At 39.7% G+C, this 15,011-nt stretch overlaps 1 protein-coding gene across 2 annotated transcripts in view; it reads right to left on the reverse strand.

Moving 5' to 3' along the window:
* DNAJC15 (DnaJ heat shock protein family (Hsp40) member C15) overlaps window positions 1-15,011 on the reverse strand; it is an 83,867-nt gene that overhangs the window by 58,095 nt on the left and 10,761 nt on the right. The window contains exon 2 of one of the 2 annotated variants that reach the window (XM_088842776.1): window positions 11,188-11,334. The exons of the other annotated variant lie outside the window; for it this stretch is intronic. Within the exon in view, the coding sequence (XP_088698902.1) occupies window positions 11,188-11,247 (60 nt within the window). The 5' untranslated portion in view covers window positions 11,248-11,334. The remainder of the gene's footprint in view (window positions 1-11,187; window positions 11,335-15,011) is intronic. 2 annotated transcript variants of the gene reach the window in all.

Genomic DNA, 15,011 nt, shown 5'->3' on the forward strand with positions numbered 1-15,011 from the left:
CAGAACTGAACTTGGAACAACAGACTAGTTCCAAAAAGGGAAAGGAGTTCGTCAAGGTTGTATATTGTCACCTGCTCATTTAACTTATATGCAGAGTACATCATGAGGAACGTTGGGCTGGAAGAAGCACAAGCTGGAATCAAGATTGCCGGAAGAAATATCAATAACTTCAGATATGCAGATGACACCACCCTTATGGTAGAAAAGTGAAGAAGAACTAAAAACAGTCTCTTGATGAAAGTGAAAGAGGAGAGTGAAAAAGTTGGCTTAAAACTCAACATTCAGAAAACTAAAATCATGTCATCTGATCCCATCACTTCATGGCAAATAGATGGGGAAACAGTGACAGACTTTATTTTCTTGGGCTCCAAAATCACTGCAGATGGTAACTGCAGCCATAAAATTAAAAGACACTTATTCCTTGGAAGAAAAGTTATGACCAACCTAAACAGCATATTCGGAGAAGGCAATGGCACCCCACTCCAGTACTCTTGCCTGGAAAATCCCATGGATGGAGGAGCCTGGTGGGTTACAGTCCATGGGGTCACTAAGAGTTGGACACGACTAAGCGACTTCACTTTCACTTTTCACTTTCATGCATTGGAGAAGGAAATAGCAACCCACTCCAGTGTTCTTGCCTGGAGAATCCTAGGGACGGGGGAGCCTGGTGGGCTGCCGTCTATGGGGTCGCACAGAGTTGGACACGACTGAAGTGACCTAGCAGCAGCAGCAGCAAACAGCATATTAATAAGTAGAGACATTGTCAACAAAGGTCCATCTAGTCAAGGCTATGGGATTTCCAGTAGTCATGTATGGATGTGAGAGTTGGACTAAAAAGAAAGCTGAGTGCTGAAGAATTCATGCTTTTGAACCATGGTGTTGGAGGAGACTCTTGGGAATCCCTTGAACTGCAAGGAGATCCAACCAGTCCATCCTAAAGGAAATTGGTCTTAAATATTCATTGGACGGACTGATGTTGAAGATGAAACTTTAAAACTTTGGCCACCTGATGCAAAGAACTGACTCATTTGAAAAGGCCCTGATGGTGGGAAAGATTAACGGCAGGAGGAGAAGGGGACGACAGAGGATGAGATGGATGGATGGCATCACCAACTCAATGGATATGAATTTGGGTGGACTCTGGGAGTTGGTGATGGATAGGGAGGCCTGGGGTGCTGCAGTTCATAGGTTCGCAAAGAGTTGGACACGGCTGAGCGATTGAACTTAACGGAACCTCGAATGGTCCAGAATAAGAATATCATTTGTTTCCTAGAAAAGAATATTTATTTACTACCTAACAGCTTTTCATTCACTAAAAAGTCACTGGAATTTTTTTTCATACACAAATTTAGATAGCTCTTCCCAGGTAGCTCAGTAGTAAAGAATCTGCCTGCCAAGCAGGAGACGGGGTTTGACCCCTGGGTCCATAAAATCCTTTGGAGATGGAAATGGCAAGTCACTCCAGTATTCTTGCCTGGGAAATCCCATGGACAGAGAAGCCTGGCAGGCTACAGTTCACGGTTGGGGTTGCAAAGAGTCGGACACAACTTAGCAACTAAACAACAATAACAAAACAACAAGTTCCCCCAACCCTTCATACATGTGAATGACCCAAACAGAAAAAAGTAACCATCTAACTGCAAATACAGATAGTAGGAAGCACAAGAGAGTCTGACATCTAAGCAAGTAGTTCATAGAGAACTCTCAAACATACCTGTATCTGACCTTAAATTTTTTAAAGTAAAATTACATCTAAGCATACTGAGGCTTAAAAAAAGAAATAGCCTATGGTTCATTTGGCATAACTGTGTAAATAATAGAGAATTCCATCAACATCTTCTCTACTTTACCACTGTTGAAAAAATTTCACATTTGCTTTATCACTATGCTATTTCACATTTATTTAAACTTGAGTATTGTACCGTCAGGCTAACGGGATCTATTTTATTTCTTTTATATACACAACACCATATTTGATCTAATGTCAAGCACAATGATGTGCTTCAATTTCTGTTTTGAATGTTTTTTAAACAATGACGCTTTAAAACTAAATTGTCGGTAACAGAACAAAAACAACGTTGAAAAGACCACTGAAAAGCAAAATGGAGAATGAGGCATGGTGTTAGTAACACCAGTACTGTCATTTTCCACCAGCTGGGATGGCCAGGTTAAATGTCCAAGACTGCTTTCATGCAACCAGACTGACATCATGCTACGCCTGTGTCTTTATAGAAACTAGAGAAATGTTCCTATTTCTTTGACTTTGGAAAATCAGAATATGTGCTGAAAAGAAAAGAAATCAGGCGGTGTGATTTAAAAGGACAGATATGTATACACCCGTACTCTGGCCTGAGCTAAAACTGCCGGTGTCACACATATGTAGGAGACAGTAGATGGTAAATGTGGATGCCACACAAGGTGTTTTCATTGCTGTTTTAAATATCCACAAGACTGCCTTCAGCAAGTTTTAGTTTTGAAACATTTTATTTGAAGATTCAGACAGCTGGAAAAGTAGCTAACATTTTCCAGGTAAAAGATCTAAATGAATTCTTAGATCCATTTTTTTTCTACATAAAATTATGCTAGCACATATTTAGAACAACTTGATCTTTTGGGGAGGGAGGTGGGTAGGGGTTCAAGATAGGGAACACATGTACACCCGGGGCAGATTCATGTCAATGTATGGCAAAACCAATACAATATTGTAAACTAATTAGCTTTCAATTAAAATTTAAAAAATTAAAATAATAATAATAAAAGGTATACACATATATATATATATAATTTAGATCAGTTACAGTCAGTTAAAAATTCTACCAACTAATTCTTTTACAACTGGTCTAGGCCAGTGTTTTGGGAAAGTGGTCTATATAAGGAAAACAGAAAAATTCTAATCATGCCAAATCTGGGAATTTGGTTTTTAACAATCTCATCATGGTCACCACAGAAAACAAAGATGATATATATACACATAACAAACGTATGTGTTATTGGCCAACTGTATTTAATTAAAAGTTTTAAAAATTCATGACAACTTCAGGTATTTCTCAAAATGCCAAAGAGCATAGTTTTTGCTGCATTCCCTATGACTACAAACAACACATGAATATTTTAGATTTTAAAATGTTCAAGCGTATGTATAACAGCATTGCAGAAATTAACAAACTGTACACTCCCAGTGAAACTGCTGATTGATTTCAAAACGGTTGGAAAGTTACCATAAAGAATCCTTTGCCTAGACTGCTGGAGAAAAGTCTTACGCCTATGCTAAAGAGCACCATTATAAAATCACAGTCTCTGATGCTGGCTGGGCTTTCGCCCTCCCCCTCATCCTTGATTCACAGCATTTCCCCATTCCTCTTTGCCACTACTGTTACCTTACTTTTTTCAGTTTTCATCTGTGAAGCAAGCATGAACTTGCTCAGTCTTCCATCACTTCACCCTTGAACTGTAGAGTCCATGGGCTTCAGAGTTAATCAGGTGTGGGCTCTAATTTCAACTCAATCTTTATAAAATCTGGGACCCTGAGCTGATGTCTCTAGGCCCATTTCCTCATCTGTAAAATGGGAATATGAATATATACATCACAGGAATCTCAAAATGATTGTGAGGAAAGACTATGACGAACAACCAACGCACTGTGTAAACATGGCAGAGGCCTGCTGGTCCTTTCTTCACTCTCACATTTTCACTCCTAGTCCTTCCTGTCCTTCTACGCTCAGTCCTCTGGAAAATCCCTGCTTATTTTTCAACAAAAGGTCACCTCCAGGGGAAGATTTCATCACCCACCTCCTCACTCAAGTAAAACATTTCAGTGACCCCATGGTTTCGTTTGCTAGAAAACCCCAAACGAAACTTTTGGTCAACCCAATACTTAGCAGTTCTATTACAGTACATAGCACATTCTTTATTAATAATAATAGTTTGCCTATTTCGTTCTCTATTTTTGGAATTCGACATATGTATTATTTATTTAATGGAAAAGCATTTTATTTTAAATACAGCAGTTTGTACATACCAATCCCAAACTCCCGACCTATCCCTCCCCCAACCTTTCCCCTGACTGACCTATTTTAAAGCCCTTCTAAAATGTGAGCTTCTGGATGTAGGGACTGCTTATCTCTTTAGATTTCCAGTCTAACAAAGTACTTAGTACATAGTAGGGGCTTCCCAGGTAGTGCGAGCAGTGAAGAATCCACTTGCCAATGCAGGAGACACAAGAGATGGGGGTTTGATCCCTGGGTCAGGAAGAACACCCTAGAGTAACAAATGGCAACCCACTCCAGTATTCTTGCTTGGGAAATTTCACAGGCAGAGGAGCCTGGCAGGCTACAGTCCATGGGGTCACAAAGAGGTAGACACAACCAAGCATACACACACACATACACAGTTTCTCAAAAATTAATATAAAGGGATGAAAATGATCTTAAGCAACATCCTTACTACCCAGATGCCTTTTGGAACTTGTATTATTTGTTCTGTGCATTGGTGTCTGCTAGTGAATGGAATTATGATTGAAATGGGAAAATATAATGCAAAATGATAGTTATATTTAATTAAGAAATTAACACATAATCATGTTTCAAAATATCCTGGACCAGGTAAATACATCCAAAAGTCTCACAGAAGAAAAAGATGAAATTAAGGGTCTGTGCCAGGTAAATTTCATTACAAAAATTTAAATGAATACAATTCACATATCCATGTAGAGAAATAAGAAGGAGTAACTGGACTACTAAACAAAGAAAAATACCAAAATTCCCAATTAAAAAAGTCAGGCATTTTTCCAAATAGCCATCTCTGAGTATTTCAAAGAGACAGACAACAAACAACAGAAATCAGAAAAATATACACAGAAAGTGATACATGCAATGGAGAAAATGAAGCGAACAGAGAATTGACATGTGTTTATACAAGAAAGCAACACATAAGTGAACAGAGGAAGCTTCACTGAAAAGGTGACTTTTGGGTGGCGAAAAACAGGAAGAAAGTGTAGTCATGCAGTATTTAAGGAGAAACTGCTACGGCAGAGGCAACAAATCTGAAGGCCCCAAGGCAAGCGCGTATAAACTGCTGTGCCCAAGAACACTCAGGAGGCCAGCACGCACAAAGAAAGGAGAGAAAAAGGAACAGAAAATTAGGGCAGAGAAGCACTATGGACAGCAGATCATGTCAGGCCTTAGCGTCAGCATAAGGACTTTAGTTTTTCTGAGTGCGATAAGCCATGTCTGTTTTAAGAGGCCTAAGACTTCACATGTACAATTCTAAAATGGTCATTAGTTGTCGTGCTGAGAAAAGACATGTCAAAGACAGAGGCACTGATGAGCTAGGAGTCATTTAAAATAATCCAGGAAGGAGATAATGATAGCTTGGACCGAAGTGATTAGTGATGGACTCGGGAGGAAGTGGTCAGATTCTGGATATATTCTGAAGATAAAGCCAGTAAGATTTGTTGAGAGACTGGATGTGAGGTATAAAGGAAAGAGAAGATGATGAATGAAGAAAATGAAGTATACATGTACAATGGAATAACATTCACCCATAAAGAGAAGGAAATTCCAGCATCTGTGACAACATGGATGAACCTGGAAGATGTGTTCAACTCTTTGTGATCCCATGGACTGTAGTTCACTAGGCTTCTCTGTCCATGGAATTCTCGAGGTCAGAATACTGGAGTGGGTTGCCATTCCCTTCTCCAGGGGATCTTCCCGACCCAGGGATCAAACCCAGGTCTTCTGCACTGCAGGTGGATTCTTTACTGTCTGAGCCACGAGGGAAGCCATAACACAAAATGAAATAAAGTCAGAGACAGAAGGGCAAATTACTGACTGACCTCACATATATATATGTGGAATCTAAAAAAAAGTCAAACTCATAGAAGCATAGAGTAGAACAGTGAGTAGTGGGTGAAATGGGGTGATATGGGTCAACGTTTCTGTTAGATGAATAACTTTTACACTTGAAATTTGCTGAGAGTAACTTAAGTGTTCTCAAACATATACATACACAAAAAGTAAAAATGTGATGGACATGACAGATGTGTTCATTAGACTCATATGGTAATCATTTCACAATGTATATGTCTATGAAATCATCGTGTTGCAAACCATACATATACACAGTTTTTATTTGCCAATTATACCTTAATAAAGCTGGGGAAAAGATGTCAAGGTTATTGCCTTAAACAACTGGGAGAATGGAGTTGCCTTTTGCTGGAAAGTCTGTAGGAGGAACTGGGGCAGAGGGAAAGGCTGTCATAAGCTCCCTTTTGGTCTTGCTTTTCTAAAAACATGCCACCCTGAGTTTGATAAATAAAACCTGAGCAAAGCTGTACATGAATTCCTAACACCTGGGGAAGAAAGGGTCTCATCTACTAATGGAAAAGAAGAATGAGCAGGTTGTCTCAAACTACATTCTTTGTTATCTGGCACTGGTTCAATTCTCAAGGGTTAATCACAAGCAAATCACTTTCTGCTGAACTCGGTGTTTTATGTGGCCTCATTACTTGGTTCAATTTCTCCAAAGAAAGCTCTTTGAATTTAAACAACAGCAAGAGGAAAGGAGAAAAGGGGGAAGAAATAAGAAAGACTGCTGGCAAATCAGCAGAACTGGAGAGAGAGGTATTGCACATGCAGATCAAAAGGAGAGGAGAGGAATTTATATTCCAGAAAGAGGGGCAGACATGATACAAAGACATTTAGGAAGAGAATTTTTTTTTTTTTACAATTATGCTTCCCTAAAATTTTCAAGCTGACATGAATTTCACAGATTTTCATATCTAAATTGGACCAATCCACATTAATCTACTTCGCCCTTACCATCACATTGCCAAAAGCAAATACACCTGCACTTTACTCAAAACACCAGTTCTTTAACTAATTGAAGTGAAAAACTTAACCTAAGTAAACAAGAGAAAAAACAATGCTAATGACATCTTACTTGCTCAGCGTTAAAGTCACTTAACTTATTTTAAATCACAGGCAAGCATTAATTTCTACAGCATGACTAGAGAGGAAACAAAAGGGCAAAACAGAAACAAATCAAAACAACAATATCCGGAAGCAAACATAATAAGAAACAAAACTCTAGGCTCAGGCCAAGCAAGTATTTCTCCACTCTCTCATGTAACTGACAAAAAGTTCTCCAAACTAAATCCTTGCTATAACTGATGAGAAAGTACTGTTGTGCATTTATTCAGTGACCTAATGATATGAACCTTGTTTCTAATAACACAAGCAGGTATTCTTTGTTCACATTAAATGTGACTAGTAAGAAGTCCTGTCCCAGTATCAACCTAGTCCTTTGCAGAGCATCAGGAGCCCCTGGGCGCATCATAGGTTTGCCAAACCAGGCTGCACATTTGGCTTCAAGTTCTTAAACCCAAGGATACTGTGCGGGTTCCTTTTATGTGTCAGTTTGGCTAGGTCAGTTCATTAAATCCCAAGCCAGGTGTTGGCGTGTCGGTATTTTGTACATGGGGCTGACATCTATATTCAGCTGACTTTGTTAAGGAAAGAGGTTTCTTTGATCATGCAAGTGGGCCTCATCCAATCAGTTGAAAGGCCTTAAGATGGAAAACTGAGATTTCCCTGGGAAAGTAGAAATTCTACCTCAAGAATGAGCTGCCGTCTGAAGGTTTCCACCCTGCGGGCCTGCCCTACAGACTTTAGACTTGCCAGCCCCCACAACTAGGTAAGCTGATTCCTGGAAATAATACAAACTACTATGATTCGTATTTCTGCTGTGTTTCACGACCAGAAAATAATGTTTTTAGGCATAACCCTTGACTCATTCATTATTCACTAATTCAACATTTATTTAGACATTTAATCTGGGAGCCGACTACAAACCAGGCACTGTACTAGGGGTAGACATATAGATCAATAAGATGATCTCCCAAAGATTACAAACTAATTCACAATCTCAAAACAAAACATGTGAGTTCTCAAAAACATCTTTATTTCTTCATAGATTTATCTAATTTCTTTTAGAACTTATTAGATTTTTTTCACCACTACTCATGTAAAGATAGTATTAATCACCATAGCTGCTAACACAGCAGGATGTCTGATATATGTATATATCAGTTCAGTTCAGTTCAGTCGTTCAGTCGTGTCCGACTCTCCGCGACCCCATGAATCACAGCACGCCAGGCCTCCCTGTCCATCACCAACTCCCGGAGTTCACTCAAACTCATGTCCACAGAGTCGGTGATGCCATCCAGCCATCTCATTCTCCGTCGTCCCCTTCTCCTCCCGCCCCCAACCTTTCCCAGCATCAGAGTCTTTTCCAGTGAGTCAACTCGTCACATGAGGTGGCCAAAGTATTGAAGTTTCAGCTTTAGCATCAGTCCTTCCAATGAACACCCAGGATTGATCTCCTTTAGAATAGACTGGTTGGATCTCCTTGCAGTCCAAGGGACTCTCAAGAGTCTTCTCCAACACCACAGTTCAAAAGCATCAATTCTTCGGCGATCAGCTTTCTTCACAGTCCAACTCTCACATTCATACATGACCAAGGGAAAAACCATAGCCTTGACTAGACGGACCTTGGTTGGCAAAGTAATGTCTCTGCTTTTTAATATACTATCAAGGTTGGTCATAACTTTCCTTCCAAGGAGTAAGTCACTAAATAGCAAAAAAAAAAAAAAAGGAACTACTCTAGATAGGCAGCAGGATCAAGTAAGCTTCCAACTATGAAAGAAATCAATGCCAGTGGCTGTTGAATCCCCTCCTCTATTCAAACTCCCATCTCTCTACATCCCAGTTTATTTCTCTACTGTGATACCAGACTACAACTTCCTAACTTGTCTCCTTTACTGAACTGTGAGCCCCCAGAGAGCAGAGCAAGTGTTATTCATCTTTGTATTCCTAGAACATATGATGGGTTAAATAAAAGTTAGTATCAATTGACTGGATGGATGAATGTGTGGGTAGATGGCCCCTAGACAGATGGCCAGTTGCTAAGGACTCTGCTTCTGAATCATAGATGGCTTCTGAGAAGAGTCAAGATAAAACTGAGGGATATAGGGTCAAGGCTAGACCAAGAGGAAAAAGGAAGGATACAGATGAGAACAAAGGTTGGAAGCTGGGAAACCTGAATCTTCTGCCCTAACTCACTGTGACCTTGCTGCTGCTACTGCTGCTGTTTAGTCATTAAGTCATGTCCAACTTAACGCGACCCCATGGACTGTATCAGGCTCCCCTGTCCATGGGGTTTCCCAAGCAAGAACACTCGAGTGGGTTGCCATTTCTTCTCCAGGGGAATCTTCCTGACCCAGGGATCGAATCCACGTTTCTTGCTTGGCAAGTGGATTCCTTACCACTGAGCCACTTGAGAAGCCCCGCCATGGCCTTACGTCTTTGCAACTGAATATACATGTGTGTTGGAGGGCAGGGGTCATCTACAGAATATGTTAAGTATCTACAGAATATGTTAAATACAGATTATACCAGTAACCTGTGAAATATTTCAAACATAAGAGCAGACAACTTGTAATATATAAGGTCAACATTCATCTAACAACAGGAATCATCTCAAGATAATAACCCTAAGCAGACAGGCCAAAAAGGAACAAGATTTTCAAAAACCAAATTCTAATTAGAAAAATTAAATGAGAATGATACTGAAAGATGACTGCAGTGTTTGGAAGATACGTTAGGAAGTAAGAACTCAGGCAGGCTTTGCATCCATGCTCCGTGGCTCCTATCAGTGAAACTTCAGAGAGGAGTTCTTTGGCCTGAAGCTTCAGATATACCCACTCTCAAGAGCTTGGTCTTCTGGGCACTTCAAGGTTCATTTAGTTCCAGGACTTCCCTGATAGCTCAGTTGGTAAAGAATCTGCCTGCAATGCAGGAGACCCCGGTTTGATTCCTGGGTTGGGAAGATCTGCTGGAGAAGGGGTAGGCTACCCACTCCGGTATTCTTGGGCTTCCCTTATGGCTCAGCTGGTAAAGAATCCACCTGCAATGCAGAAGACCTGGGTTCGATCCCTGGGATGGGAAGATGCCCTGGAGAAGGGAAAGGCTACTTAACTCCAGTACTCTGGCCGGGAGAATTCCATGGACTATACAGTCCATGGGGTCACACAGAGTCAGACATGACTGAGCGACTTTCACACACATAAACACACACATATACAGGAATTAGTTTAACTTGTTCATCACTGCTATTTTATTCAATGGCCCTAAATTTAACTCTTTCAAGTTTAAGGAGTTTCCCTAATTCTACTTTCTAAATTTTGGAGAAAGGGGACTTTTTTAGCCAATTGATATCCTGTATCATTATATTATTGTACTTTCATTAGATTACTTTTGTCCAGTAACTTCCTGAATTGAGTTCTATACTATTCCTAAATTCTAAACCAAGTTCTAAACTATTTTAGCCTACCTTCAAATGAGCCTTCCCTGTCTCTCTTCCTCTCACACGATCACACACTTCTGCCAATTCATCTATTTATTGTCTCTTTCTGGAAATGCTCCATTTCTATCTGACTTTTGAAAGGTGCAAACAGAAGTACACATGGTGTCCTAGGAACAGAGACATTATACTTTTATATAAAAAAAGTTTCTGCTTTATTTTTAATAGTTTCCTTAAGATGTCCAATGTTTTGCTGGCATTTCTAGAGTTCAAAAAAATAATAGAAAATATCTAGTCAAAACCCACTCCACTTCCTTCCCTTTATGCAGGAAGACAAGAGGTCCTGAATAGTCACATGCCACGTCTGAGTTGTAGCAATGATCATCAATGTCTGCCCTGGGGCTGGAACACACAGGTACCCTAATCCCAGACAGAGCCTAGGTCTTCAAGCAACAATTTAAAACTACTTCCACACTCTTTTAATAGATTATAGAAATCATTCAGTTATGTTTGCAGTGTGAGTTCACATTCAATGAAACATCCCTATCTGACTTTATTGCCTGTTCACAAAAGCCTTATAAAGTCCTGCACAACCTCTTACTGGGTAATTTTATAAACTACCTAGAGAAAATAGTGTCACTTATTTATCTAATGTTAAACTAGACCCTAGCACTGGTTTTTGATGTTCCCATTCCTTATAATTTCCTCCCCCCACCCCACAAAATGTTCCCTTCCCTCATCCTCCAACAAGAAGTTGTACTTCCAAAAGTCCTACATTTAAAATAAAACCAACCAGTTTGTTAAGTATGAAAGTAGGATTACCAGTACCTCCTTCAACTTCTGGGTAGGGCCATGTGGCAATCTGTCACACTCCAGTATAAAGGCCATTAATAAAGAGAGGCATCCATTTAGCTGATAACTCAAAGCCTTACAGGTTGTCAAGGGAGTGGTTCAATGAACATTCTCAAACCGATGCTGCAAATTCAAGTTGGGACAGTCTGTTAATTTCATCATAGGAATCAATAGCCTTAAACATATTCATGTCATTAGGCTAAGAAAACAGAGAGGTGCATAAAAACTTTTACATGAGAATATGCATCACTGCATTATTTGTAATATATAAAACTGGAAACAATTTGAATATCCAACAATAGAGAAACAGTTAAATAAACCAAGGCATATCCAAAATCTGCACCCACAATTAAATAATATATTGAGGAATGTTTACAGACCATGGTAGAGAATAAAAGTTACAAGACAGAAGGATCAGCGTATACGCCAAGAAAAACAAAATGGAATCCTATAAACCATTTAACAGTAGTTATACATTGTTATTCAGTTCAGTTCAGTTCAGTTGCTCAGTCGTGTCCGACTCTCCGCGACCCCATGAATCACAGCACGCCAGGCCTCCCTGTCCATCACCAACTCCCGGAGTTCACTCAAACTCATGTCCACAGAGTCGGTGATGCCATCCAGTCATCTCATTCTCTGTCGTCCCCTTCTCCTCCCGCCCCCAACCTTTCCCAGCATCAGACTCTTTTCCAGTGAGTCAACTCGTCACATGAGGTGGCCAAAGTATTGCAGTTTCAGCTTTAGCATCAGTCCTTCCAATGAACATCCAGGATTGATCTCCTTTAGAATGGACTGGTTGGATCTCCTTGTAGTACAAGGGACTCTCAAGAGTATTCTCCAGCTGAGGCTTGGTCGGCTCCGAGGAGGGGCTCCTGCCCATGTGGGAGCCCGGGGTTTAGCGCCGGTCGACCCGCGCCCTGGCCCCTCTCAGCTCCCGGGCCGACGAAATGACCATTAAGAAGTAGATGCCCAGATGCAAAAGTGATGAAACAGTCAATTTGTCATAAAGTAAGATGCAGCTGTGGCTTTTCAACCAGATTAGGACAAAATTGTATCTATTTTTCTCAGAAGAGAATTCCACAAGGGCGTTACTGAAAGGCAGTACTTCAGGAGAGATCCAGATCCTTCTTTTCCTGGACCACAATGCTTAAAACGGAAATTTCAAAAAATTTAATCTTAGTAAACCGATCTGTTACATCTTTGACACTGTTCTTTTGGCAAATAAAATTTAAATGTCCGACATCAGTAAAAAGTATGATACAATGATAAAAAAAAAAAAAAAAAAGAGTCTTCTCCGGCACCACAGTTCAAAAGCATCAATTCTTTGGCGATCTTTTATCACTGAAACAAACACTTTGGATCTCAGACTTTGCAATTCACAGAAAATGGTTTGAATTGCTCTCTCCATGCCAGCAGCGTGACCCTGGCCAAGTTACTGAACCTCTATACTAGCACTTCACACTGCGTGCACAATCCTCAGTCATGTCGGACTCTGCGACCCCATGGACTATAGCCCGCCAAGGTTCCTCTGTCCATGGGATTATCCTGGTAAGAATACTGGACTGGGCTACCATTTCCTTCTCCAAGGAAACCAATGTTTCTTCATCTGTAAAATGAAGGTAATAATAACCTACCTCCTCAGGTTGCTCTGAGTTTTTATGAATTAGGACATACATATACATCACCTCATATTTTTACATGTGGTAAACATTCAATAAATGGTAGCTATTTCAATTACTATATGATATTATACAATTGTTTCTTTTAAAATCAGGGGAAAAAATAAAGGTTATTAAAAAAGAAAAATCTTGGGACGAGCCCACCAGTCAGTGAGCGCTAAATTGCTTCAGTCATGTCCAACTCTTTGCAACCGCATAGACCAGAGCTCAGAAGGCTCCTCCATCCATGGGATTCTCTAGGCAAGAATACTGGAGTCGTTGCCAAGGGGGTTATTAATAATAACTAACTTCTCCAGTCAGAAAACCCTCTGACCTGTCTACTTTAAAATAAACTTTAAAAACAAATTCTTCAATAAAAACAAACACACCTGATCTTTGGTATCTCCCTTTTAATCCTTGAGAAATAAACCCCTTAACATTATACCGACTCTGCCTGTAAAAGCGATCGCTGCGTCTCCTGCTAGCCCCTCCCGTCATATCTCTTAGTCTTTTATTATACCCACTTTGAATTCCCTGCCCAGTATTCCTTAAACTCTTTCTTTTGGTTTACCTGCAACACCTTGCAATTTGCTTATTCTTTTTGCTTGGGAAATCAACATTTTCTGAATGCTACTTTTACTCCTTTAAAATAGGGTCTTTTAGTTTAAGGCCATAATTTCTTAAAGTAGCAATGCTTTTAGCTTAAGTTTCATTATACAGTATTATTTTCTTCCTTTTTGAGTTGAGGTGAAATAAAATTAACCCTGTTTTGAAGTTTAAGAATTTTTAAACACATCTTGAAGCTTCTGAAGGCTCTAAAAATTACCCCCCAAACCAAGACTGTGTATCATTTTTTGGAATTGAATTTCATTAATTTCTGATATCTAAATGATGGAACAGTAAAAAAATATGTACAACAAAAAGTAAAAACAGTAAAAAATATGGTAATGTAAAAAAGTCAAGGACTTTTAAAGTCAAAGTTGGTTTCATGTCCTAGTCTGGTCACTTGCTAGCTCTATGACATTGAGAGAGTTAACTGACCACTTTGATACTTAGTTTTCTTATGAGTAAAATGACAAAAAGTAGTATCTAACTTCACTGGTTATTATGAGAAGTAAACTATAACAGTGCTTGATTAATAGCATTCACTAAAAACTTAGTTCATTTCCTCCCTATTTGTTTGCATATTATGAACTCAATATATTCATAGCATTAATTTTTATCTCATTTGTATATATTCAATGATCAAAAATAAAAAATATCATTAATATATGGGGGCAGGAGACAGGTATGAAAATTTGTACCTTATTAAAGGTTGAGAAGATTGGGAAGCACTGTTTAAGGAGAAACAAACTCAGAAAAAAGTTTATTAATAATACTAATAAAGATTATTAATAAAGAAAAGACTAGAAGATCCGATATGGTCACACTTTTTGTTCTAGCCAAAAGTGATTTTATACTACAAGCACCTGAGACAAATCCTCCACAAAAATCTCAGTTAAAAAAACTTTATCATATTGATAGAATATAGACAATAAACGGTGCCAGAAACAGACACACTGACACTTAAAAATGAGAGTAACGTAGTCAACAACTCTAAGCTGTTTCTAAACAGTAGGATATCATAAGTTTTCTAAAACGGAAGGAATGAATGAAAGAGTTATGCCAAGTGGGAATATAAAATTAGGTATCAACAAATTTGGTATAAACTCCAATACCTTGGCCACCTGATGCGAAGAGCCTACTCACCAGAAAATACCCTGACACTGGGAAAAATGAAGGGCAGGAGAAGGCGGTGACAGAGGATGAGATGACTGGATGGCACCATCGACTCAATGGACATGAGTTTGAGCAAACTCTGGGAGATAGTGAAGGACAGGGAAGCCTGGCATGCTGCAGTCCATGGGGTCGCAAAGACACAACTTGGCAACTGAACAACAACAACATAGTGTTAGCCACTCAGCTGTGTTCCACTTTGCAATTCCATGGACTGTGGCCCACCAAGCTCCTTTGTCCGTGGGATTCTCCAGGCACTGGAGTGGGTTGCCATTTCCTTCTCCAGGGGATCTTCCCAACCCAGGGACTGAATCCGGGTCTCCAGCATTGCAGACAGATTCTTTACTGTTTGTGCCACCAGGGAAG

This window comes from Moschus berezovskii, chromosome 13, assembly GCF_049115385.1.
Source record: "Moschus berezovskii isolate FMDL1 chromosome 13, NW_MosBer_1.0, whole genome shotgun sequence".
Lineage (NCBI taxonomy): Eukaryota > Metazoa > Chordata > Mammalia > Artiodactyla > Moschidae > Moschus > Moschus berezovskii.